This window comes from Cricetulus griseus, chromosome 5 (genome assembly GCF_003668045.3).
Source record: "Cricetulus griseus strain 17A/GY chromosome 5, alternate assembly CriGri-PICRH-1.0, whole genome shotgun sequence".
Taxonomy (NCBI): Eukaryota; Metazoa; Chordata; class Mammalia; order Rodentia; family Cricetidae; genus Cricetulus; species Cricetulus griseus.
Window position 1 is genome coordinate 148,285,296 of NC_048598.1, and position 25,490 is coordinate 148,310,785.

Below are 25,490 nucleotides of genomic sequence, written 5' to 3' on the forward strand. Positions count from 1 at the left end.
TTTTGCAATTAGTGAGCTAGCTATGTCTTAGATGACAAGCACCTACAAATTGGTTTTTTTTTCTTCCCTCTTTTCTTTTTGTAAATCTATGTGCTGAGCAATATTTGGTAATGCTGAATGAGGTTTGATATTTGATGGGGGTTCCAAACTTAGAGACAAAGGACCTGTGGATGTTCTGTGAAATGACTACACATCAAATATGGATTTCCCCTACCACACTGAACGCCAGGCCCTGCTGAGCCACTATCTGTGGTTTAAACCTCAGGAGAGGTTTTGTCCTCTCACCCTGCCAATTGATAGATCTTTATTAACTGCTAATATTGAATCATGCAGAAAACTTTCCATTGACTTAGGACATGTCAATGTGTTCAGTTTAAGAAATAAATTTCCCCCTTCTTCATGGTAATGTACCGAATTAGAGTCTAAGGCTTTAAGAAACTGATAGCATCAGTATGGTGTTCTCAGACAGAATGAATCAAAGGAATGATGGTATGAGTGACCCCCAGGATCATGGAGTTTATTTTTTTTTAATTTTATGTGTATGGGAGTTTTACCTGCATGCGTGTGTGTGCATCACATGGATGTCTGGTGTCTGTGGATCACCTGCAATTTGAAGTTACTGATGGCTGATTGTGATCCGACAGGTAGGTGCTGGGAATTGAACCCTGGCCCTCTGGAAAAGCAGTAAGTTTTATTAACCCTTGCACCACCTATACAGCCCTCAGAGATTTTTCCAGCTGTTTTTCTGTCCAACTAGAGAGCTTCAGTGCTACTCATTTCTTCCCCTTTCAACCTAAATTAGTGAAGGATGGTGTTTTTCTGGCCTCTATTTTGAAAATAAAGGAGAACCTGCAAACTGTTCAGCATGCCATCAAGAAAGGATTCTGGCTAGGAATGAGGGAAATGATATCTCCAGTCGCCCTGGAAGATTTTTTTTTTTTTTTTTGTGTGTGTGTGTGTGTGTGTGCTTTACTGTGTGTTAGGTGGTAGGACATCATGGTAAACAAAATCTGTCCATGGGCCCGTCCACCGCCGGGCAGTGGTGTCAACTGAACCGATGATGGAATCACTAGTGAGAAGGTGGTTGAGACGTTTTCTTCAGTCTTCAACAGGGATTTCTCTCCAGTTGCCTTTAAATGCAACGAGGCTTCTCGCTTTCACTGTCAGGTTATAGTGGTGACAACTATATGGAAAAAAGCATGGCACATCTGCTAAGGTGACATAAGCTGGGTGAAGTCCTCACCTTAGAAACTTAGAAGTATAGAGGTTTAGAGACTAAAGGTAAAAGGGGACACAGGGGATGAAATGGAGCTGTCTATACTCAATAGACCCTGCATTTTTGGACACAGTCATTTTTATAAAGAAAATCAGACATCTTTATAAAGAAACGTAGGTGTATGGGGCACAGATGTTTTGCATTACAAATTACTCATAATTCATTGATCTGATACTTTCTCATGAAAACGTTGTCCCACGTGGCAGCCATTGCTAGTTGTGTACTGAAAGGACCCTGCCTCTTCTTTTTAGATATCGGAACTTTGTGTTTTATGTCTTTATGGCTTTCTCCAAAGAGTATGGGTTAACAGTAAGTCTTGGTTGTTTAAATCACAAATAATAATTCCATCCTTTGGCCAGTGTGTGGCTTAGGTATGGACATGATGACATGCTAGACAAGGAGACACAAGTGTGTTTTCCTTCACTGGGTGGGTGGTTCTGGGAATGTCTGCCTTCTCAAAAACGAACATAGCCAGTGATTAACCATTTTCTAAAGTAATGCTTGGTGGGTATGGGAGCTACTGGATCATGAGGACATAATTAAGACAGTTACAAAGAACATTTATGCCATTTCACTTGTGTTTCTATCACATGTAATAAGGTATGTTTTAGTTGATTATGGCCCCCCCCAAATCTCCATGAAGCTATGCATTGATTGGGAGGGCTTAATTAACATCACAATTGTAGACAAACTGTTGTATGGTAGCCACATACATGAATTAAATTCTGTGTTGCTCAACTGGACCCAAACACATTTTAAAGGACCTTTTCCAATATGCAGGCTATTGTTTTACGGAAAATATAAAGAAAACTCACACAAGATCTCAAGAATAGGTTGTATGATAAAAAAGTGATGGAGTTGATTCTATTTAGGCTAGTTGACTTAGGTGAAATGGATGATTTAGAAGTATTGATTTTTTTTTCTGGATCATGTTTTATAGGAGTAATGGGCTATTTTTGTTGTGGAACTAAAAAAAACACACACACAATAGAAGTAGCTATTTGAACTGGTAATAACGGACAGGAATCCACTGGAGAGGTGAATTTATCAGTCAAATCAAAATTATAGCTCACTTTCTGGGGAAAGAGGTTTTATATTCCATGTCTCCCTATAGTTTTCTACTCTTGACATGCCCTGGATATGCCCCTGTTTGTCCTGCCATTGTGGCTTCTTAACATCATCTTCCTAGGGCCCAGGAAGTATGCCCCATGTGCCTCCTCTTGCATTTGGAAGCCCCCACCTCTGGGATGTCTATATTTTCTTCATATACCCTATAGTCTTCACTTTATGTTATGTATAGAGTTGGCAGTTTCTTGCTGTCTTCCCCACCAGTATGTAAGCTCTGTGAATACCTTATTTTTAACTTCCTAGTAATACCACAGGTGTTGTATACAGTAAGAAGTCAGGAATGTTACATGAAGGTGGACAGGGTCCTCACTCTCACCCTCACATGTAATAAAATATTCATAGGAAAATATTACACTGGGGAGAAACACCTAAGATCTCCTCCTTCCTAAGCTATATGTCATTACTTTTAATAAGCATGAATGCTTTGCCTGTACACATGTATGTGTACCGTAAACATGAGAATGCCTGCAGAGGTCAGAAGAGGGCATCAGATCTCTTGGAACAGGAGTGATAGATGGTTGTGAGCCACCATGTGGGTGCTGAGACCAAATCCTGGTCCTCAGCAAGAGCAGCAAGTGCTTTTAACCATGGAGTCATCTCTCCAATCCCAGTTTATATCATTTTTAAAAGTCAAGTTTATCAAATAATTATATACTCGTTTCTTTAGAACACTGATTGAGATACCATCAGAATCACTCCACCATCACCAACAAATTCACTCCAAATCTAGAGGAAAGAGAACTTCTGGAGGCTAGTTGTTTGGGATTTACTCCTTATAAAATAGTTCTTTCTAGACACCAGCATGGTCAGTACTCTTCGACTGTTGGTGTGAAGAGTTAGCAAGTGACTGTATACTTACAAATCCTGGATTCTGATTCAGTAAGTCTGGTGTTGGCCCAAAGTCTTGCATGTCTACAAGCTCCTGACACATGTCCACACTGCTCCTGAACAGAGTGACAAGTGGGACAAGCAATAGGCCTACTTGCTGGTCTTGTTCTTTATGTTTGCCTGCCATGGACTTGAAAAGCTCAAGTCAGCACTTACTCCCAAAAGAGAGATACGAAATCCTAACCCTAATTCATTCCTGCCTAGAAATCTGGTTTTCTCTTGCTGCCTGTCTCTGCAGCTAGTGGACAGGCGATGGTGTAGGCTGAAATGGCTTCTGGAAGAAGGGCAGTTGTGACAGCTATTCAGTATATTTTCTTCCATGGGGAATTTCATATTCATAGGCGAAAAGAGGGAAAAATTCTTTTGCTTTGGGAAAAAGTCTAGCCAAAGACCAGGTTGTAGCAAAATCTCTGAAGAAGCCAGCCCAGAAGCAGCACAGAGATCAGAGAACAGCAGAAAGCCCCTGGTCCTATCTGTATTTGGTCCACCCATCAAACTTTATTTCTTTCCTTCTTCCCTCTCTTGCAGCTTCCTTTCGTGTGAGCCATGGCTGCATATCCAAATCAACAATTAAATCCCCCCTTTGTTTGTGTGGCAGATGACAAATGCATGGAGGACATCTTGTGTTGCCTAGGCAGGCAGGGCACTTACTTTGATTGATGCTCAGTTGTAGAAAAAAATGAGCTGGGAAGGAATTACAATGGAGGGCCTGCAGACTGGAAGGGGATATACTAATTAGTCCTGCATTAAGCAGTCTGCTTGCATTTGGCGATGAGATGCCTTCAGGAGGGAAGTGTAGGGGTTATTGATGCAAAACAGCATGGAATGCATTATGCCAGGTAGCTGTGTATTCATTTAGCTAAAAAATGTATTAAGAAGCAAATACCTTGGCTACCCTGTATTTTTAAACACTCACCCTCAAGTATATTGGGGTCAGTCAAGCTTTTTATCTCCACTTGGTCCTGTAGGCAACAGGGCAGCCCTTTTGTTTCTCTGGAAAGACTTCCAGAGTTTTTTCATCTTGGGTAAGGTACTGAGGAGGTGAAGCTGCTACCTTATCTACAGTTCACGTTTCTTTTTGCTGAGTCCCCCTGCAGAGTCTTGAGTCTTGGTGGAACACAATGGCACACGTGAAAGACAGACACACCCCTTGTTAAGGGTTTAGAGGTTGTTGATTTGACCCAGAAAGAACCCGAGGGGTGGGGTGCATTAAGACAAACAGCTTAGACACTAGGCAAAGGCTTCGTTAGGAATAAAAACCATGCAAAGCACATGCCTGCATTTGGCTCAGCAGTCCATGTTTTAGGTTATAGGCAGATGGAGTGTTTTGTGGTGAAACATCTCATAATTCAAGGGTGACCCAGATACTCTAGGTAGCTGAAACATGTGATCTAGGGGACATGAATAGTCACCTCTAGGTCACTGTCTCCTAAGCAATGGAAGACCAGAGGGCAGTGGAGAGAGAAAGGTCCCCAAATAATCTCTGCCATATGCAGTTTAAAATTCAAACCTTGAAATGCTGATTTAGTCAATTTGACCTGAAGAACCAATGAAACTGGGCTTAATGAAAAGAAGTCACAGAGGTCTTTTGTCACAGCGGGAAATAAACAGACATGAAACTTGCATGACTTCAGAGACATGGTCACTAGGTAAACTAAACTTGAGCTCCTGGTAATCCTCCTGCCTCTGCCTCTCTGCAAGGATTACAGATAGGAGCCACCAAACCCCACTAACAATGTGTCTCTGTATGTTGAGATCTGTCTAGCTCACACCAGGCACCTTGAACTTGCCCAGTGGGAAGCAGATGGTCCCATGTCCTTGGCTCCTTTTCTGAGTAATCTGAGCCTGGTGCAGCCGAGATGTCTCTTCACTGTTCTGAATCTAGGGATCTATACTGAGAAAAGATGCCAGTGATAAAGATATGATTTCTAGTCCTCAAAGACGGCTGAGCCCCCTTTTCTAAGTTTTATCTATGACTCAGAGCATAAGACAGATATGAGAATATCTGAAGTATGATCAGATGTCTAAAACCAGCCTTCCACAGACAGACCAGGAACTGTGCCAACAGCTCTAGGAAGAAAAGCTAAATAGTTAATGTGGTTTATTTTTTAACCATCCCTTTGTTTTAGAATTCTATCTTATTCTTGAACTGATTCTATGTCACTGTGACCTTCTCCTGCCAGGAAGGCACAGTTGAGGCCTCCTTCAGTAATAGCCTAGGGCTTTGGACAAGCAAGATGCTGTGCTGGCTCCTTGCCTTTTCCAGTGTTTACACAACCAAGACTTATTACATGCTCTGTCATTTGTTACTGGGCTGGCTTTGGTCTGAGAATTAGGTAAACATCAGACATTCCATCACACAATTTTAAACTCAATCTTACTTTATAATGATGTTAATGTTTATTGTACCAAGCGCGATGCATTTGTATATTTCAGCATCTTATTTCAGATACAGAATGCAAAACCTGACATTGGAATCAGCTTGATTTGTGTGTGTGTGTGTGTGTGTGTGTGTGTGTGTGTGTGTGTGTATGTGTGTGTGATTGAAGATATTAAGCACTACAAGAACATTGGAATTTCAATCTGATTAGGATCAAAATTCTGCAGGATCAAAACACTCCTTTTCCTCCCCCTACAGTTTGACTAATTGTGCACTACTTGACATTGTGGGGTTACTCCACAGCATGATAGCTAAATATGTGAAGTGTATTTTACTGTGTGGAATTATCAGCTCACTCTATTTGTTTTTCATGTGTTTAAGGTTATTAAAAGAACTCAAAATGAGAAGTCATGTGTACAAGTTAAAAGTATGAACTCAATCATTGTTAGTAGACTAAATCATAAAGCAATAGCCAGTAAGTCAATATCAAGTAATGAAAAAAAATCACAGAATTTGAAAGCATACTTTTCCTGTTTATTAGCTGGCAAGATAGCAGGGAAATTAGAACTACATAATGGCAGTATAGTTTATTTTCCAGCACTTTTAAATTATTCTGGCTACTGAAAGTAAGACAAGAGTATATGGGAAAGGATGACATCAGGCATATTTGTTGGAGACTTTTGCCTTTTGGGAAGACATGAGATGCATGGCCTTGCACTCCTCAGGAATTGTGTTTCTTCAAGCTGTGTGTCAATTCTGAGAGAAACAACTTGGCATCTTCAAATAAGGTCCAAGGATGACAAAGATCTTTTAAAATTACCACCAGGTTTCTGAATTTAGACCTTAATTAAGGCTGGAAAATGAGAAAGCACTCCTTGCTCCAGCCCTACCCCAAAATGGGGGGGTAGTGTTGGGGGTCAGTGTCTTGAAAACAAAAAAGTCTGTATGCCTGGCCTGTGGCATTCCAGAAATACATCCACCAGTCCCTTCAGAGATTTGTATTTTCTACATTTTTTCCTGAATTCCAGGCAACAAAGAACCTGATGTTTCTGTTCAGGAAATAGCACCATTTTCTCCCCCAATTAATTGAAGAGCCATCTGCTTCTGTGATACATGACACCCATTCATTCTTAGCAACAAGTGTGTTCCTGGACTCCCTGGTGAGCAATATCAAGGCACGTGCCCAGCGTTGGGAGTAGACTGTACTAGATAGCAGTCACGAACTGGCTGTTCCCAGAGACACATAGATAGACTCTGACATTGACTTTGGTCCCATATCAGTGTTGCTAAGGTAGAGTTAAAAACACAGTACCATGATGCTGACCATGCAGAGACTTGGGCTAGCTTAGTCTTCATTGGGCTTTGAAGAACATAGTTGAATGTGAAGAACTGATTGCAAAAGACTGGATTTCTGAGGAGTAGCTCTCCTCAACTGTGACAAGAAGGGGCAAAGACTACCATGCTTATCTTTGTGACATTAAGCCTTCATCTTGAACTGGAATATGTCATGGGTAGCACTTTGTATGTATTGAAAATTAGACTTCCGAAGTGTGTAGAATCTTCCAAGAATGTAGCTAGTAGAGCTCATCTTTCAGGAAGTCCATAGAATGGTCGTATATTCAGAAGAGGGAACTTCCACAAGTTCACAGCTTTCTGGACCTTTTCTGTACAGAAGCAGGCTGGTGGGCTCTGATAGAAACTTGTTTGCTAAGTCTGTATGTGAGTTGTTGATGAGACTCTACCAGAGCATGGCTGCTCCTGACTCCCATGCTATATATAATAGAAGGCCCACGTGAGTTCAGTCTGAAGTGAGGAGACCAGCAAGACTCAAAGAGTGAACACCAGTTTCTTACTTCCAGGAGTGGAAACTGGAAGCAAAGACTCCTCTGTGTGAACCTCTTTCTAGAAAGACAGTGATGTTGACAGTTGCTGCCATCTTGCAATGTGCTCTGTCCCTGCCCCCAGTGGACTTTGTCCTTACCCAGTTTTTGTGGCTAGGCAAGTAGGCATTTTTACGAGGCCCTGGCATATTTGAACTTGTCTTCACCCATGTATGGTTTGAAACTGAAACCACAAATTTCAAAGTGGAAATTGCTGTCTAGAAAATGAAAGGGTCAAGGAGGCATTTAAGACAGAGGTTCTTTCTACCTACTTCCTGTGAGAGAAAGCTCAAGAGACCACACAATTCTGGATGAGTGCCTAGAAATCACACAATTTCTCAGGGCCCAAGGTCCAGCTTTCAATATAATACCAATGCCAGCTGAAATTATTTATATCTCACTTCCACTGTGTGACAGTCATTTCAGATATTGACAGGAGACAAGAGGAAGGTCAGCACTGAGCCCCATGATATCAGAGAGCAACAGACAAATGGCACAAGCACAGGCTACCCCCTTATAAGGGTACTTACAGTCCAGGTGACTGTGCCTGATGCCTTCCACATCTTCGGCATGGATGAAGTGGTAACATCTTTTTCCTACGATGTCTACAGGGGTCAGATCCATGTAGTCACTAATCCTGTGAAAAGGATAACACAGATTGGAACCCAGAAAGTAGCAAAGCAGAAAGAGAGAGAGAGAGAGACTGTCAAATAATGCATGATGCCGATGGAACAATGTTTTTATCATGCTGAGTACCTTCAAGGATGAGGCAATCGGTGCAAACACTCTGAGCAGAGGGAGAAGATTATTTCTGTAGCAGATAACAACACTTTTCAAAATTTGGATATGTGCTAGATCAAGCAATTGCATTAAGTAATTAGGTAGGTTTTTCCTTGGCATCAGAACACACATTTAGACAACGTAATTCCGTGAAATTATTGAGGAACTGTAACAATGCAGGATCCTCATTACAGGCCAAGATAATTCAAGGTTACATAATAAAATAAAAACATGTTATGTTTATACCAAATGATTAGAGACACCTTTCATTTAAGCAGATTGGTCTACTGTTGGGTATTTCCATGAAAAAGGGATTCAACTGCTTCTTGGCACAAAGTCCAAATTGGCATTTCAAGGGATATAATTTAAATGCCGAGACATACAGATGCCTGGGGGTATTATCTTTTTTAGTCTCAGTCATTTGGGAGCTCAGCTTTCACTCCTGGCTCTTTTAACTAGTGCTTTGTGGTAGACGCTACACAGAAACTTTTAAACCATTTCAGCAGCTCTTCTGGGCCTGCACTTGACAGTATGTGTGTACCAGTGTCTGCCCAGCGTCCTCAGGCAGGGCACAGAAAAATAGAACCCAAACGATACAACACATAGGGGGAATCTGCCTTGTTTATATAGACATGTATAAAATGCTTATTGACTGCTGCATCATTCATTTTGGTTGGTATAAACATAGATTTTGTTTTATTTTATTGTCCCTTTAAAATTACTGACGACATAGAATCTATTCACACGTGAAGCAAATATCTGGAAATACACCTTTAAGAGACATGGGATCAGTAATGGGGAATTATGTCTGAACCACGAGACAGGGAACTCAGAAGCAATGCTGATACAAAAATGCTACAGAGTTAGCTGGACATGGTGGCACACGCCTGTAAAACCAGCACTCGGGAGGGAGAGGCAGGAGGATCTTTGTGGGTTTGAGGGTAGCCTAATCTACATAGCGAGTCCCAGGATAGTCACAACTAAATAGTGAGACCCTGTCTTGAAAAAAACAAAACAAACAAACAAAATGCTTTGGGGGTATAATTAAGATATACCACTCCACGAGGTGAGTAGATGTCTCAGTATCTAGTGATTGAATCAACCTCTCTGGCTAAACTAGAATTCACAGTAAGAGAAGATTCCTTGGGGAATGAAAAGATCTTGGAAGCTTTGTGGTATAAAACAGATTGGTTGTTTTGTTTGTTAGCTTGTTTTCCAATTACAGTTAACATCCCTTTCTGCAAAAACAAAACAATATAAAAACAAACAAACAAACAAAAACCAAACGAACAACAAAAACTCAGGGAGGCAGAGAGTCATTAAAAGGCCCTCCTCCCTGGTGTCTGTGAAACCTGCCAGCTCCTGAAAGCATTAGATGTTAGCTGTGTCCTGGACCATCCTAAAGACTGCAGAAGACTTGCCAAGGAGCAAGCTAGTTCATAGTTAACAATTCCCTAATTGAATAATAAACTCTGGAGAAAGCCAGGCCATTCTTTGGGGAAGGCATTCTTTGGTTAACTCTTCATTTGAATGAAAACCTTAAAAAAAAAATTCAGGATCAAGCCTCTTCAATAGACCAGAGGCTGTTGAATGTGACCAGTTCAGGAGTAAAGCTGCGGAAGGCTGGAAGCAGAACTATCTTTTTCCATCCTTGTTCCCTCACCTGTAAGTAACTTCAGGATTTAGTGAATGGAGTGAAATTAGCGATGCCCAGAGCTTGGCCCATGGCAGTGTTTCTGTAAACTGAATATGTAATTACACCTCACTAAAGGACTTTTCAGAATTGCTGTCATCTTCTGTTGGGAAACAATGATGTATTGCATTGGTTAACGGTTTTGTTTTGTTTTGTTTTGAAAAAAATCTAAGAGCAGGTTACAGAAAACAATCTCAATTGCTAGAATAGGATATTGGAAGCTTGTTAAAAAAATGAGTCACTTGATCAGAGCAATGAAAGTTAGTGACATTTTTGGATAGGATTGAAAGTTAGTGACATTTTGGGATAGGACAACTGTTGGAAATTTGGCAAGGGAGTGGAGACAGATTTTTGGAGGTTGTGGTGATGGTGGAGCTGAACCAAACCTGAGGTGTGTTCATCTTCTGGCAACATGTCTCCTTTTTGTTGGTCTCCACTGTGTCACATCTTAATTTAGAGACTAACGGGTTTGTAAATGCTAACTGCGTTCATCTACTGTGTATATATGAAAAGTTCCCCTCAGGGGTTGTTTTTCACTCTGCCACTAAAGAAACATAGGAGAATGGGAGACCTCACAGCATATTGTTAAGTCAGGGCCTTGGGACTTCTCCCACTTCGAACTGAAACTGCCCAGGCTGACAAAAGCAGTTGTAGTACTCACCTTGGGGAACAGGGGGAAACGGGGCTGCAGGGTGACTAGCAGACTCGTGGCTCAGCAGGCACAGGTACTCATTAAAATGAGTTCCCACTGTGTACTCCTGCTTAACCCTTCTCTCTGACTAACTTGTCCTTCCTGACCTCCTGTGTCCCCTGACCTCCTGTGTCCCCTGCAGAACAATCGGGACACACCCAAATCACAACGAAGATTTTTTAAGTGCCAACAGAACTTGAGCAGATTTAGAATTACTTACTGCATAACAGTTACAGGTCGAGATACTGTCTATGCTACTAAGCCTCAGAGCTCAGGGAATGCTTGGCTCTTGCTGGAACCAGGAGACCGTTTCTACAGTGATCTCAGCTTTTGGCTTTAGTAGTCCTTCCTAGTGGACTGGGTGGACACAGGTGCTTTTGGATGTCCTCTTGGCTAGACTCAGAAGAGGTTAATTACCCAAGCCACTTGACCATTCTGCTCTCCCATTTCCCCTCTGAATGCCTTCCCCTCTGAAGGCATTCACAGGGCTCAGGGCTCATTGCACTGCCTTCAAACCTGACAACAGTCTATGGCCCCAAAGCTTCATTGCTCAACTACCTCAGTAACTCTCCTTGCAGCACCAGGGGATAGGCAGTTTTGGCATGCTGCTTTCTCAAGACTGATACATGGGCAGCCCCTGTCCATCCCTCTCCCTGCATCCCTGTTCTGCCTTCAGTCAGATGGGCTGGTGACTTCTGGGTGAAAGGCCAGAAGGTACTCGGTCTTCCATCACTGTCTTTTGCTTTGTGCTTAATGGAAAAAGTGAACTCTCAAAGTTGAGGCTAAAAAGTCCCTTTTGTAAAAGCTTAGTCTTGGGGAAGAACTGCCAACTCATTTCTAGGATGAGTCATCTTTTAATTTGTAAAAGAGAAATCCTCGGGATGACAAAGTTTTATTTAATAGTGTTGCAAATTCCTTTTGCAGCAGATTTCCTCTGGGGGCCTCAGATTCTCATTTGTCCTGTGCTACACGTCCATGGGGACACTGCCCGTCAGATGCAGGGCCCTTGAATTAGTGGGAAGCAGGTCACCCAGAGGCATAGGAGAGGCCTTTTACTGCATCATTTTGCCAATAACGTCTCAGCCCTGCTCTCTACTTGGGTCCTCAGCCAAAATGGGCCTTTTATTTATTTTATTTTATTTTTTTTTATAGCGGATGGATGTCTGGGTATCCCAATTCATTCAATTGTTGTCCCAAATGTAAATCAGGGAAGCAATGTAAATTTTAAATAAAGAGCATGTTTGGTGTCAGTCCAAGCAGCCATTAAAAACAAGATCAGGATTTATAATGAGCCTCACTGGGAAAGTAAAATCTTTCAGGCAGCTGAAAGCAAACCTTCACCAATGGGCAGTGTGCAATGGGCAAATGAAAATGAAAACAAAGTACCTATTTTCACAGTAAATGATATTGAGGTCCATGTTTACTCGAGTGACGAACATATGGCAGTCAATTCTGACTTCATTGATCGTAGGCGGAGGCAAGGCATGAGCCACCACCACGAGTCCCATGATTTGGCTGGGGACTGTCCTCCCGTGGGACAGCGACACTCTGAGGCGAAGCCGGCCTGTTATGTGAATCACCTGAAAAAAAAAAATACAGGACATCAGTCAGATGTGTATCTCAGAAGTAAAGGTTGTTTCTTCTAGAGGAGGAAAACTCTCATTGGGAGAACCAATACTAGGTCATATCTTCTATAGTATAGTGGCTGTCAGTGTGCCCTCTATGTACTCTTGGTGAAGAACACATACTATTAGAGTTTTCCAGGTAGCATTATTATAGTGTTGTGCTTTTTTTTTTAAGGGTCCTCTCTTCGGAATTTATAGAAAATTCATCATCACATCATAAGCCTAAGATGCTTGCTTGGAGCTGGCTGTAGAGGGACATGTTTGAATTATTCGCCCTTGTTAATAAAAGATGTCCATCTCTCTCCGATTTGGGGGTGAAAGAGACTACATACCCACCTGCTTTCTGGAGTTCATGGCTCAGAGATTTCCTTCCTTCAGAACAAGTCAGTGATTTATTTATTTATTGTTTTTTTTTACAAAAGTCAGATTGAGGGCTACGGCATAAATGGACTCTTTGGATTATGGACATTTCTCATTGGACTGTACTGGGTTAGCAGGAGTTTTGAGATTGATGGTTGGGGATGGGTGGCAGTTGGCCTGTGATGCATTCCTTGAGCCCATGCTCAGAAGAGTCAGAATGATGCACACCATGTTCGTGGCATCTCAGATGACTTGCCTAGGAACTCCAGGAGGAATATCGGGCTGAATTGTTTGCTTTATCAGCTGAAGTGTATACACCACCCAGAGTCCTCAGAGGAGAACCACAGGGTCCACTTCTAGAAATGATGGAATAGACAAACAGCTACAAACGGTGAAAACTATGAAGGGTTTCTATGGCTATGCTTTGAGAAGATAGATAGAAATGGGGTGTGTCTGTCAGGGCTTGGAAATACGATCGCATGAGTGTGACTGCGCATGCGTGAACTCATGCTGCATCCCGAGGCCCCTGTTGTGTGTGGGATCATCTAAAACAAGACCGAACAAGAGACTCCCGGGGTTCACTCTACAAGGAGTCCTGTTTAGTGGCGGAGTTTCCACATTTGCTTGCTCTCCAAATCCATTATAGAGCATCTCACCACCTATCAAGATTCCAATTCTGCTACCTTACCATGAGGAAGCAAAGAGGGGAGTAGGTCCCCCTCTCCTTGCCTTGCCTTGCCTTGCCTCTCCAGAACAATACAATACCATCTGGAGTCTGCTTTCCTTCCCAGGGGCTGGACCAGAAATTCCTTTTCCATTTTATTTTTTGCTTCTCTTAAGTTATTCTGTTTTCCAAAAGCAATGCACACTCCTGTCAGTCAGGAAGCGGGATCAAAGCTTCCGGGGCTGCCCTTCAGAGTCCTGGCTGTTGTAAATAATACCTCTTCTCTGTCACCCTTCACATGAGCGCCCAGAGCCGAGGAGCGGGAGACACCAGCCAGGAGGATTATTTAGGTTATTTCAGCAGTGGCTTTTCGACCACCCACATTTGAAGTTGAGTAAATTCATACTTAATGCACCTTTGCTTTAAGCTTTGGTCAGATGAGCCACTTTATGAATATTTGAAACGGTTCCTGGAGGCAAGGGTGCTAAAACACCATCAGAGACACACTTTTTTTTTTTTTTTTGCAAGACCTCATTAACTAATAAAGAAATAGCTAAAAGAAACAGGATTAACTTCACAGGAGGGGTGTTACAGCCCCGTCCTCCTCCCAGCTAGGCTTACATAGATGCTCATTTATCATGATCTGTCTTGTTTTATCAGGAAAACTCAGCTTAGAAACAGATCTATAAATGCACAGAAAAACACACCCAGAAATGATATGCCAAATATTCTACTCTAAAGCAATTTCAGGGCATCTGGGCTGGAGCGCATTTAGGGAAGGCAGATGAGGAGGTGTTCCTGCATTGTCTTTGTCTGTCCTCTGAGCTCTAAGCTTGACCTGGCCACCCTGCTACTGTAGGACAGACAAGACAGGGTCCAGCTGGATCTAGACTTACAATTTTCTGGTTCTGTTACCAGAGGCAAGCCATGCAGCCTCCCTGTGTCTCATTTTTCTCCCTGGGAAATGGGAATAACAGTGACTATTTCACAGTGGCAATCTGAAAAGAAAGGAGGGCATGGACGTAGATGCTCTATAATTGTTAAAGGATTCTCTGATGTTTAAATGCTATCTATATATTATCTTTATCTTTAACATCAAGCAATAAGGGCCAAGTATCTATTTAGTGATGGCCAAATATCTTATTTCTGGATAGTTTATAACATTTCATATCTGGATGAAAATGTGAATTTTTCCACTCTTTAGGTAAGGGTCTGAGAAATCCATTGCTTGCCCAGTCACTTAGCTTATAAATGGCAAGTTGCCTGGAGCCTAGGTTTCTGGGTTTTGTGCAAGTGTCATTTGAACACTATTATGCCTGATGGTTATTTTTAATGTTCATACTCTTACTGAATGAAGCATTAGAATTATATGCCAGATGGCAGCTTGCTGCTGCCCTGAGTAAAGTCCATGAATCTTCAGAACCATTTTACTTATAACCCAAAGCTCAGGGAAGTTCTGGGATGCTGCACAAACTATGAAGTAAAAAGAAAAGAGAAAGGGCAGGATTGAAAGGGTTCTTTTGGATCTCATGATTACATTTTAGGGTTAATACATTTTTCCCGAACCTATTTCATAATGCTTTTTACCTCTATGTGACAGGTTATGTTCAGATTCAGAATGAGCCTCATAGCATTCATACAAACATGTAGAGAGCTACTTTTTAAAAAATAATTTCGTTGTTGACTTTAGGCTTAAGAGGTAAAAGAACAAGGGTTGTCAAGAGGGCCTGGGTTCAAACCCTAGCTCTGATATTTAATGATATCAAGAGAACTGAAACAATTCAGTCACTAAATAAGATATTAAAAGCCTGCCATAAAGAGAACAAATGCATGTATCCCTCTGTATCGAGGCATTGGCCCTAGGACTCCCTAAAATACTGAAATCTGTATATAATTCATAATCCTCCATTTTGAAGTAGGGCACAGGCTGACCTCAAACTCACTATCCTCCTGCCTCAGCCTCCTGAATGCTAGAGTTACACATCAACACTTGGCCCATCTTTTAAGTTCTTTGTATAGTATAGTATTTGCACAGATCCTGTGCGTATTCTCCTGCACATGCTAAGTTAGGCCTAGATTACTTTTACTATCTAATATAAAATGACAAGGGGAAAATCTGTACATATTCAGTGCAGATGTGATGCCTTTCCCCCACATATTTGCTCTATGTCTTTGGCTCAATCTTTGGATGTGGGATCTATAGATGCAGTGGGTCAGCTGTCCTTGGTGAAGATTCTCTCTCTCTCTCTCTCTCTCTCTGTGAGGTTGAAGAAAGGTGTGTGTGAGAGAAAGAGAGAGAGAGAGAGAGAGAGAGAGAGAGAGAGAGAGAGAGAGATCGAGAGATCTTGCTGGGTGCCAGAGAACAGACCACAGGGATTCCAATATGACCTCATCTTCAAGGAGTTTAGATGGAGTCAAGGCAAACACATGTAATTTCTTCAGTATGTTCACAAGCAAGAGACGATGCAGTTGCTGACAAAGACAGTGGCTCTCAATCCTAGTTTTGTTTTGTGACACCCTCACCTCTAGATTCCCAGTCTTTCTCCCTGGGACCTGGCAATTCTTCGAGAAGCCTCAGAGAGAATGCTAACAACTGAAGAACACCTGGAGTTACACCAGTGGTTCTTTACCTTGATACACAGTGAGATCACCAAGAATGGCTCTCAAAGTCTCCACAGCTGTACCCAAGGTCAAATAAACCAGGGTCTCAGGGAGTGGGCCCTGGCATCAACGTTTGCATTTAGGTCTTCCAGGCCACTGAGAGGATTGAGTGGAAATGTATATTAATTTACGTCTGGCCTAGTAAGTGCGTTCCTAAGAAAATGATGACAATTTTTTTGTGAGTGCATGGCAGGAAAACAAGTTTTGGCTAAATAGAATAGGAAGACTATGTGAGACTGATATTATATTGTTGACATAGGGTAGATCAGGGGACAGTCAGATAAAAACACCACAACAAAGCACAGGAAAAGGGAAGCTGTGGGGAGATCCCAGGGCTCCAGGGATGTTTCAGTTGGCATGGCAGCAGAAGGGGCAGAGGTGAATCCCAAATTTCCATAGAAGTTGGGAAAAGAGATCATGCCATCACTCTTTGTGTGTGTGTGTGTGTGTGTGTGTGTGTGTGTGTGTGTGTGTGTGTGGTATGGTGGGTATGGCATGTGCACATGTAGGCACACATTTGTATGTGTGCATGCTATGTTTGGAGATCAGAGGTCAATGTTGAGTGTCTTCCTTCACTGAAACTGGGACTCAGCCATGCAGTGAGGTAGCTGGCCAGTGAACTCTAGGGACCCTCCTGTCTGTACATGCCTAGGGGTGGGGTTACATACTTGTGCTGCAGTGCTTGATTGGCTGAGCTGTCTGCTATGTGCCATACCATGACTTCTAAGCCTGTGTCACAGCACAGAAATGGCAATGGCAAGTGGGAATACAGGTACATTTGGCCAATGTGAAGACATACATGATTTCCCTGGGATCAGTCTGTGTTTAACATCTTGGGGAGATGGAGAAGGTGCCCAGGAGTTGATGAACAGTAAGAGATGTGTATTTAATGATGGTGACAATTGAATGTATTGTTCTGGAAGGTTCTTTTCCCTTGGAGATGACAGTTAAAACTAAGAAACCCAATGAAATTATCAGTGGAGAAAACAGAGATAGGAGGAAAATGCCAAAGGCCTTTTTTTGGGGGTCCCTTTGAGTACCCGAAGCCTAAGGCAATTTTCTTTTCTAAGTAGAAGCTCCCTTACTCTATAACAGTTGGAGAGTCCTCTCTTATCTGCACACATTTAACTATGGTCAAGAGATACAGCATAGTGAGAAACTTTGAGAGAGAGCAGGGGAAAGAGAGAGGAAAAAGGAGGAAGAACATTCATGTACCATCTATGGTAGTATATGGTTCTACTATATATTTTATAATGAGTTATACTTCTGTAAATCTTATGTTGGTGTTCACAGGAAGAACAGAGCACACAATGGTTTGGTGCTATGGAGGTTTCAGGCACCCACTGGTGAGGTTTTGTTTGTGTGTTAGGGATCAGACTGAAGTCAGAATGCTGTGCTTAGCCACTGAGAGTCTTGGACTATATCTTGGACTATATCTCTTGTGGATAAGAGGAAGACATTGTACTTTTGTTAGAGAGAGAGAGAGAGAGAGAGAGAGAGAGAGAGAGAGAGAGAGAGAGAGAGAGAGAGAGAGAGAGAGAGAGAGAGAGAGAGAGAGAGAGAGAGAGAGAATAAGTTAAGAACACTGGCTGCTCTTCCAGGGGGACCTGGATTCAATTCCCAGCATCCACATGGTGGCTCCTAACCATCTGTAACTCCCATTACAAAGGAACCATCACCCTCTCTGCCTCTGGGAGAACTGAGTGTACACGGTGCACAGAATACATGCAGGTAGATACCTACACACATAAAAAGTTCCTGAAAGCTCCTAGATGCCCTTCTTTGCCATGAATGGTGACATCCTAAAATAAGCGCAGGTTTGTGATAGTATCTCCAGTTCTAGATGCAATATTGCAAAGAATGGCTCTAGCCTCCTTGTAAAGTTAAGGACCTGAATAGGAATGATTATGAATATGGATATACCAGCTCCAATTCTAATATTATGTTGAATATTAGAAAAATAACATGGTTTCTTTAAAATGGAAGAGATATTATGGGGTAGAAGTATCAAAATTGGAAGCAGGCCTTTGATTTCAGGTCTCATTCTGGTAACCATGGCAAGCCATCCATCTTGGCTAAAGTGTATTTCTACAGACAGAAAATGGTGGAAAAGAAGTAGATGTAGCTGCTTTCTAGAGAATTCTGTAACAAAACACCCAGTGCAGTGTACTTGGCGTGGGGCCTTTCCCCATCAGTATACACTCACTACTATTCCCACTAATGCCTTGTGGGATTTTTCAGAGGACAGCTGTGAATTGATAAATGCAGTTTTTTAAAAAATCTATTATAAAAATTCGACCCTCACACTTCTCTCACTATTCTCATCACCAGGAGATGCACAGAAAGGCCAAAGTCCCCAAGGTTCCACAACTCCTTAAGCAGTACTGCCTGGAGGCCAGGGATTTCCGGGTTGAAATCCCACCCTCACAATAAAACCAGGCAAATCTGCATTCCTTTCTAGTCCCAAGGTGAAGAAAAAGTCAGGTCTCACTTGCAGTTTTCCCTGAGTGTGTGCCAGATGTTGTGAGTGTGTCTGCAGGACATAGGAGAGTGTGTAAGTGGTAGCAACTCACACTGCCTGGATACATTGTCGCTTCTTTTCCTGCCATCTGCTCTAGTCACTTGCCTGTTAGTGACACACTCCTAGATGTGTTTCTCAGTATTATCTCATTATAAACAAGACCGTTACAGGACCTTGATAAAACCTTATCTGCTGACACTCAAGGGAAGACGGTCCACAAAGGAGACCACATCTGGGAGCTAGCAGTCCACAATAGGGAACACATCTGGGAGCTAGGCTCCTTTCCTTTAGAAAGAAATCTTGGTTCTAGTCTTAGGAAACGTTGACATTATCAAAATGAAGTGCTGACATTTTTTGCCACATGATTTAAGGCACAGTATAGATTGAGGGTGGGTAGGGGACAGACAGGGCTATAGGCACAAAAAACTACAGATCTCCGAGTTCAGAACATCTTCAGAGATATTTTACTTGTCCTTTAAGGGTGCCTAAATTTATCATAAAAATTAAGCTTCCTTCGGGCACTCTGGTCTCTTTTCTTTTTTTCTTTTTCCCTTGTAGAAGTCTGGTTTAGAATATAGATGATATCAAACCAGTAGCTTCAGAGGGAGAGTCAGCTGGTTATTTAAATGATGGTTTTGAGAAGGCCCAAAACTTGGGAAAGATAAGGGTTTATCTGGGTGTTTAGAACCAAAATAACTAGCCTATAGCACAACCACTTAATTTACATTGGGATAATAACAATTAACCTTGTAGATGTTATTTCATGCAAATTCTTCTAGAATGTTCTTTTGAGTATTTAGACTATATTCATAGGTTGGACACTACTTGAGCAGATTTTCTGTATCGCTGGCTTCTACCACAAGATCTTTGCACAACGCCTGAAAACCGGCTAACCAACCACCTCCCCTCTGAGCCCTGGGTGAAACCAGGTCTCTTTGTAGAAGCAAACAGCTTGGAGAAGAAAACTCAGAACCTTCAGCCTCTCTGGGAGGCAGGAGATAGCCTGCTATTTTTGTTAGCTCTCGGGCAGTACGCTGGCCCGTCCTTAGGGTCCTCAACTGCAGCCATTAAGAACTCTCCCTGTGCGCATGCACTTGTAGTACTCAGGCATTTACACTGGCCTGTGCTAAGGGTCCTGACAGAGTATGTTATCAGCTGCTGTAGCTATGCAGAGCTCTCATCAGCTGCCATAGCAATGCAGAGCTCTCCCTGTGTGCATACCCTACATCCCCTTATAAAAAGGTAGGCCCTTTCTGCCTCCTGCTCTCTCTCTCTCTCTCTCTCTCTCTCTCTCTCTCTCTCTCTCTCTCTCTTTCTCTCTCTCTCTCTCCTACCCTCCTCCTGCTTTTACCCCCAGAGGCCGCCTCTACACCTCCCTCCAATAAACCTTCCATATGAGTTTTGTTGTATGGTGTTACTTTCTTCCCCGCCGCCAACAAACAACAATTTTCCCTTTCTTTGCAATATCTCAGATTTCAGTTGTAGAAGCAGAGTCTGGAAGTAAAGCTATATATAGGTCCGATGTAAGTTACAGTGGGACTTCAAGTGGGGAGGGCTGACTTCTCAAGGTGGTGGCCAGACGGTGTGGAGGTGATTGGGGGGAAATGAACTATGTATGCACAGGGAGGTAAGGCATGGTAAGACAGATCTCTTCCAAGGCCATGCGGAGGTGTGTTAGAGGAGAGGTGGTCCTAGACTGTTACCAGGTAGGCATGGGAGGTGTCAGTGAACTTAGGGGATGATGAGAGTCTTTCTGGGAGTCTGTCCTAAAGAATTAACTTAATAACAGGGGAATTGATATTGGGTAGAGAATGTAGGGAGAGTTTCAGGTGGCTTCAGCATTTGTGGGGAAGAGAGGAGCAAGTCTGGGTACTGGGGAGAGATCTGAGCAGCTGTAAGAAAGAAGAATTCAGGCAGAGATCAGTGTTTTGGGTGGAAGGGCTATCACTATGTGGTGAGTATTAATTTTCAGGGACTCTACGGCGTCTCTTCAGATGAAAGCAAAGATGGAAGCCTGACGTCACAGGAACATACAGGCTTTATCTGATTCCTGTGAGCCAGTGAAGGGAAGCAGGAAGCAGATACAGCTGGAAGGCTACAGGACATCTGAGTGAAGGGAAGGGAGTCAGTCTTCACAGACTTCTCTTGCTCAGGTCCTGTAGGATAACCAACTCAGGCAGAGATGTGGGTGAATGAGCGGACATTGGTACTCTCACAGTTGGAGTTCCTTAGATAGCTCGGCACACGTAAAATGATTAAAAGGGCCCAGTGCAGAGGAAAGGCACACTGAGCTCTTTAATCAGAAACCATAAAATCTCTGATGTTCCACCAAGTCCACCAAATCTTCCTGTGCTGGGCCTAGGTCCCTCCCCAGTTGGGGGCCCTACCCTGCCTGGGGAGTGGTGGGTGGATGGGGTGGGGGGTAGGTTGGAGGTGGGGGAGAAGGAATGGGGGTGAGGGGAGGGAGAGGGGAATTACATGTGAAACAAGCCTGTTCCCTAACTTGAATTAATAATAATAATAATAATAATAATAATAATAATAATAGAAAAAAAATCTCTGATGTTGATATTGGGGATTTTGTTTAAACAAACCAGGAAAAACAACTTCTAGAATTGGCGGTTCTTAAAATTGTGTGTGTACAAAAAAAGAAAACCTGTAAGGGAGGTGGATTCCCAGGTCCCAGCTCTACAACTTTAGATTCTCTGCCTCTCAGGAGGACCTGGGCATTGGCCTTCACAACTGCTTGGAATGGCAGCCATTGGCAGGCCTTACTGTCCACCCAGCTGCAGCCTCTCTACACAGAGAGCTGGATGAGCCTATGGAGCCTAATAAGGGCCACCCAGGGGCACATCATAGCCTGCCTTCCAAAGGAGAAAAGCATGTATTTACAATGAACTCTGTACTGAAAAACAGCCAGACCTGGTGTCGTTTGGTTCGCAGACAATGGAGGATTGGCACCTGATAAGCAGGAGGCCTGAGCTGGAGTGGGCTAGGGACATGCTTCCGGTGCCTGATCTTTTCTTTGTGAAAGGGTCTGCCTTCTCAGTGGCTACGCCACAGTGGGCTGCTCTGTTGTGCTGGGAGCCTCCAGGGGGAGGCTGATCTCTGCCAACCCCCTCCCCCTCCCCAGCCTGCCCTGGCTCAGCTCCTGATTAATTCAGGGGATCCAGGGTGGTTAACCCTTAATTTGATGGCTCCAGTGGGGAGTGGAGATTGCTGGTAATTCATCACCCTTGTTTTATTATTTTTTTTAAACAGAAGTATCTTCTAAGGCAACAAGTAAAAATTCAATTTTAAAACCCACATTTAATATACATTAGACAAAGCATTCTCTCCTTACATGACTGTATCCTCCCAACATAACAGTTACTACTCATCCATCTCTTTGAACAAAGTTCAAATACATAACATGAAAAATAGAACTACAATTACAGCCAAAGTTCTCAAAAATGGGCCTAGACCTCATATCTGCTTCTTGTTCCCTCTGGAGAAAATAGTCTTTCTTCTACCAAAGATAAGATTTTTTATTGGGATAGTTTAACTAAGCTGCTGAGATCTCCTTAACGAGATTATGTAAATGTATGCCAAGGATATAAACCACATTTTCTCCAAGAGTGGAACACTTCAAATATCATTTAATAAAACAGGACCGTGGTAGAAACACCTCTATAAATGGCAAAGTGAGAAGGCTGAGCTGTACACATCTGATCAAATTTCACCTGATTCAGTTACTTTATTAAAGTCTCCTAGAGAAGGACAGAGGACCATTGTGCCGCAGGAGAGGGCAACTTTCTCATTCCCTGTCACTTGATGTGGAGGATGGGCATCACCCTTCCTGGCCCCCCAGAACCCCTTGTGGCTTAGCTCCACTGACAGGGCAGAGAGGCAGTTCTCAATATAACAGGCTGCGATTGTATCTTCTAACCGTGTCAGGAAACAAAGATGATTCGGAACAAGTCTCATGCCAGGCAAGGAATAAACACAGGCTCCTACTTCCTCCTCCTGCTCCACTTCTCAGAAAGAAATGCTATGGTATGAGATACACTGTCTTTGGAAACCATAGGATCATATCTTATTAGGAAAGCTCTAACACAATTCTACGTTTGGCTAGAAACCAATGCAAGGGTGTGTTTCCAGGCTTTGCTTAACACCCTTGTGCATTTTTTACATCAATTTCCTCAGTCTGACAGCCAGTCAGTCAGGTTCCAAGTCTCCTATTTTTCTCTTAAGTTTGCTAGCAGAATTTTATATGGATGCTCTAAACTATACCAAATTCAACAAATGTTTAAAGCCAGCTTTGAAACATGAACCAAGTGCTGGCCTGCGTGAAGATGGCAGTCCCAGCCAAGCGGAAACATGAAGGTGGCCCCACAGAAGGGGGCACCCTGCTCCATCTTCCTTCATCCTAAAGAACTATAGGGTAATCATCATTGTGATCACTGTGATTGACCAGGAAGGAAAACTTGGAGAAATGTATTGATATAGAGTGGAGCCAACCTTTCTCTTGTCAGTTACAGGGGCCAAAGAATTAACCCACACAGCGGCCAAAGAATTAACCCACACAGCTGACAGCCACCCTGACCAGCAGTGAAGGGCAGTCTCCTGTGGTGGAGTGGTTTTTAATTATCTTTTTAAGGGAAAACAAATAATAATATCATTTCATTAAAACTGCTTATGAAGCCGGGTGGTGGTGGCGCACGCCTTTAATCCCAGCACTCGGGAGGCAGAGGCAGGTGGATCCCTGTGAGTTCGAGTCCAGCCTGGTCTACAAGAGCTAGTTCCAGGACAGCCTCCAAAGCCACAAAGAAACCCAGTCTCAAAAAAACCAAACAACAACAAAAAACCTGCTTGATGATTAAAATTGTTTAAAGCAAATAGATAGGCCATATGCATTTTAGAAAATAATTTTAAACTCCAGGAGTCCATGAATTTCAACACAGCACTCCTTAAAGATCAAATCTAAGAGTGATCATGTGTCCATTGCTTTCCCTACCATTCAGAATGTTATTGTCAAAGGACATTTTCCTCTCTTTTTTCCCTAAACATATACATTTGTGTGTGTGTGTGTGTGTGTGTGTGTGTGTGTGTGTGTGTGTGTGTGTGTACAAGTGCATGTCTGCCTGCCTCTGTGTCTGTGTACATATATAAGCGAATTGATCAAACTTAGGACTTTTAACTTTCCAAAGAGCCATGCACTGACATGGGTCATTATCCATTCAGCAGATGCAATTCCAACCCTCGCAGGCCTCCTGTGCGTGCCATCAGCTCATTCGCTGCATTTGGTTTATTCAGCCATGATTAGAGATAGTCATTTACAGTCACACATTTGGAAACTCCTTAACAAGCTTCTAGCAGTTTCTGAAGCTGTTTAAATAGATGAGGGTGTAGTGTCAGCAGCGCCAGCACTTTCCTCAGGCCTGCTGATTCCCGTTGCTATTTCTATGTCTTTATCAGGATTTCCATTTTACAGAAAGGCTTAAAACAAGGCTCAGGGCGGAGAGATGTACGGCTCAGAGCCGAAAGGAGTTATCATTTTGGGAAGATCTATTCTAAAAATTAAACTAGAAACCACACTCTATAACCTGAAAGCGCCCTTAAAAAAGAGCCCCCTCTCTCCTTTGATTTTCAAGAATACTTTTTGAAGTAATTGGCACAAAGATTGCGCTGGTGCAGACTGCTGCAAGTGTGCTCTTGGCAATAACATCATACACACTGGCAAAACCTTAATATACTCAAGATGCCAAATATAAACTGACACCGGGAACTCAAGTGTGGGGACAAACAGGGAAAATGGAAAGCATCCCAATTTAATATAAACCTACAAAGAGAGGGAACGGTTCTTACTGTTCATGGGTTAGCATACAATGCAACTGTCCTCTGAGTGAATATAGAGTATACATACATAAGATATGAGGATTATCAATGGGGGGGGGTTCCTCGGGAGTCCTTCTGATATGTAATACCACAACTCTAATGCCTCAGAAAGCAGGCATCATTGCAGTCAAGGCGATCAGGGTGAGGCCTGTCTAAGAGAGGGGAGTTTGAACTTGGAGAATTTGACCCGTGGAACAGAAGTTCTATAGGGCACCATCAGAGGAATGGCTTCGCCCTTCTGGTGGCCCGGCTTTCTGCTCTTTAAAAAGTTACCAGTAACCCAAGGGCAGGGAAGGGATCATGCGAGATATCTGTCTTGTGTAGAATGAAGAAGAAAGAATTTATAGACTTGTGCACACTGACGAAGTGGGGAGAGCGTTCAGAGTCCCCTACTGAATCATATAGAATATGAAAACTTGTTTAAAAAAAATTCCTTCCTCAAGTCATGATCTGCTTTGCTATTTTATGGTAAAGATTCGAGGATTTGGAGATTTTCTGCATCTTTCTCCATCCACTTTTCAAATTTATCCCTGATTGTGACCAGCACATTCTTCCCCCCGAAACTGAAAATATGACTCCATTTTCACAGTCTTGCTAAGCGAGATTTCTCTGGCAACCCCCTGGAGTTCAAACGTGCTGTCCTTCTTTTTTTCTTGGGGAACGTTTGAAGTCCCCTTTAAAAATAATGCCTTGAGGATATTTTTCCCTAATACCATTTAGAGAAACTTGAAAGCATATGGCCCTTGAAGCGCAGAGGGTTCTAATGAAGCAATCAGCAACAGTGCTCATATGCAGGCTTCACCACGAGTGAGCGAGCCAGTGTTCACACCCAGCCCAGATCAGCCTTCTGCGTGAAGAGCAGGTCTGCAGAAACCCCATATTAAGGCATAGTGAGCCAGTGTAGGAAGTGGTGATGGTCAGCCTTTGAAGGATGGAAGTTGCCGTAAAGGTGTGTTAGATCACAAGTGTCAGTGGCCAGACAAAGCAATCTTGTAAACTTGTAGGACACAGCAGAGCAAGTATTCCTCTGTAGTGTAGTCCTTATCCATGGTATGGGAAGGGGAAA

The 25,490-nt window shown here is 42.8% G+C and overlaps 1 protein-coding gene across 6 annotated transcripts in view; it reads right to left on the bottom strand.

Moving 5' to 3' along the window:
- LOC100759473 (neuronal PAS domain-containing protein 3) overlaps positions 1-25,490 on the bottom strand; it is a 794,410-nt gene that overhangs the window by 12,458 nt on the left and 756,462 nt on the right. For all 6 annotated transcript variants that reach the window (XM_035445687.1, XM_035445688.1, XM_035445686.1 and 3 more), the window contains 2 exons: positions 12,103-12,296; positions 8,083-8,189 (listed from right to left, as the gene is read on the bottom strand). In XM_035445687.1, coding sequence (XP_035301578.1) covers positions 8,083-8,189; positions 12,103-12,296 — 301 coding nt within the window. The remainder of the gene's footprint in view (positions 1-8,082; positions 8,190-12,102; positions 12,297-25,490) is intronic.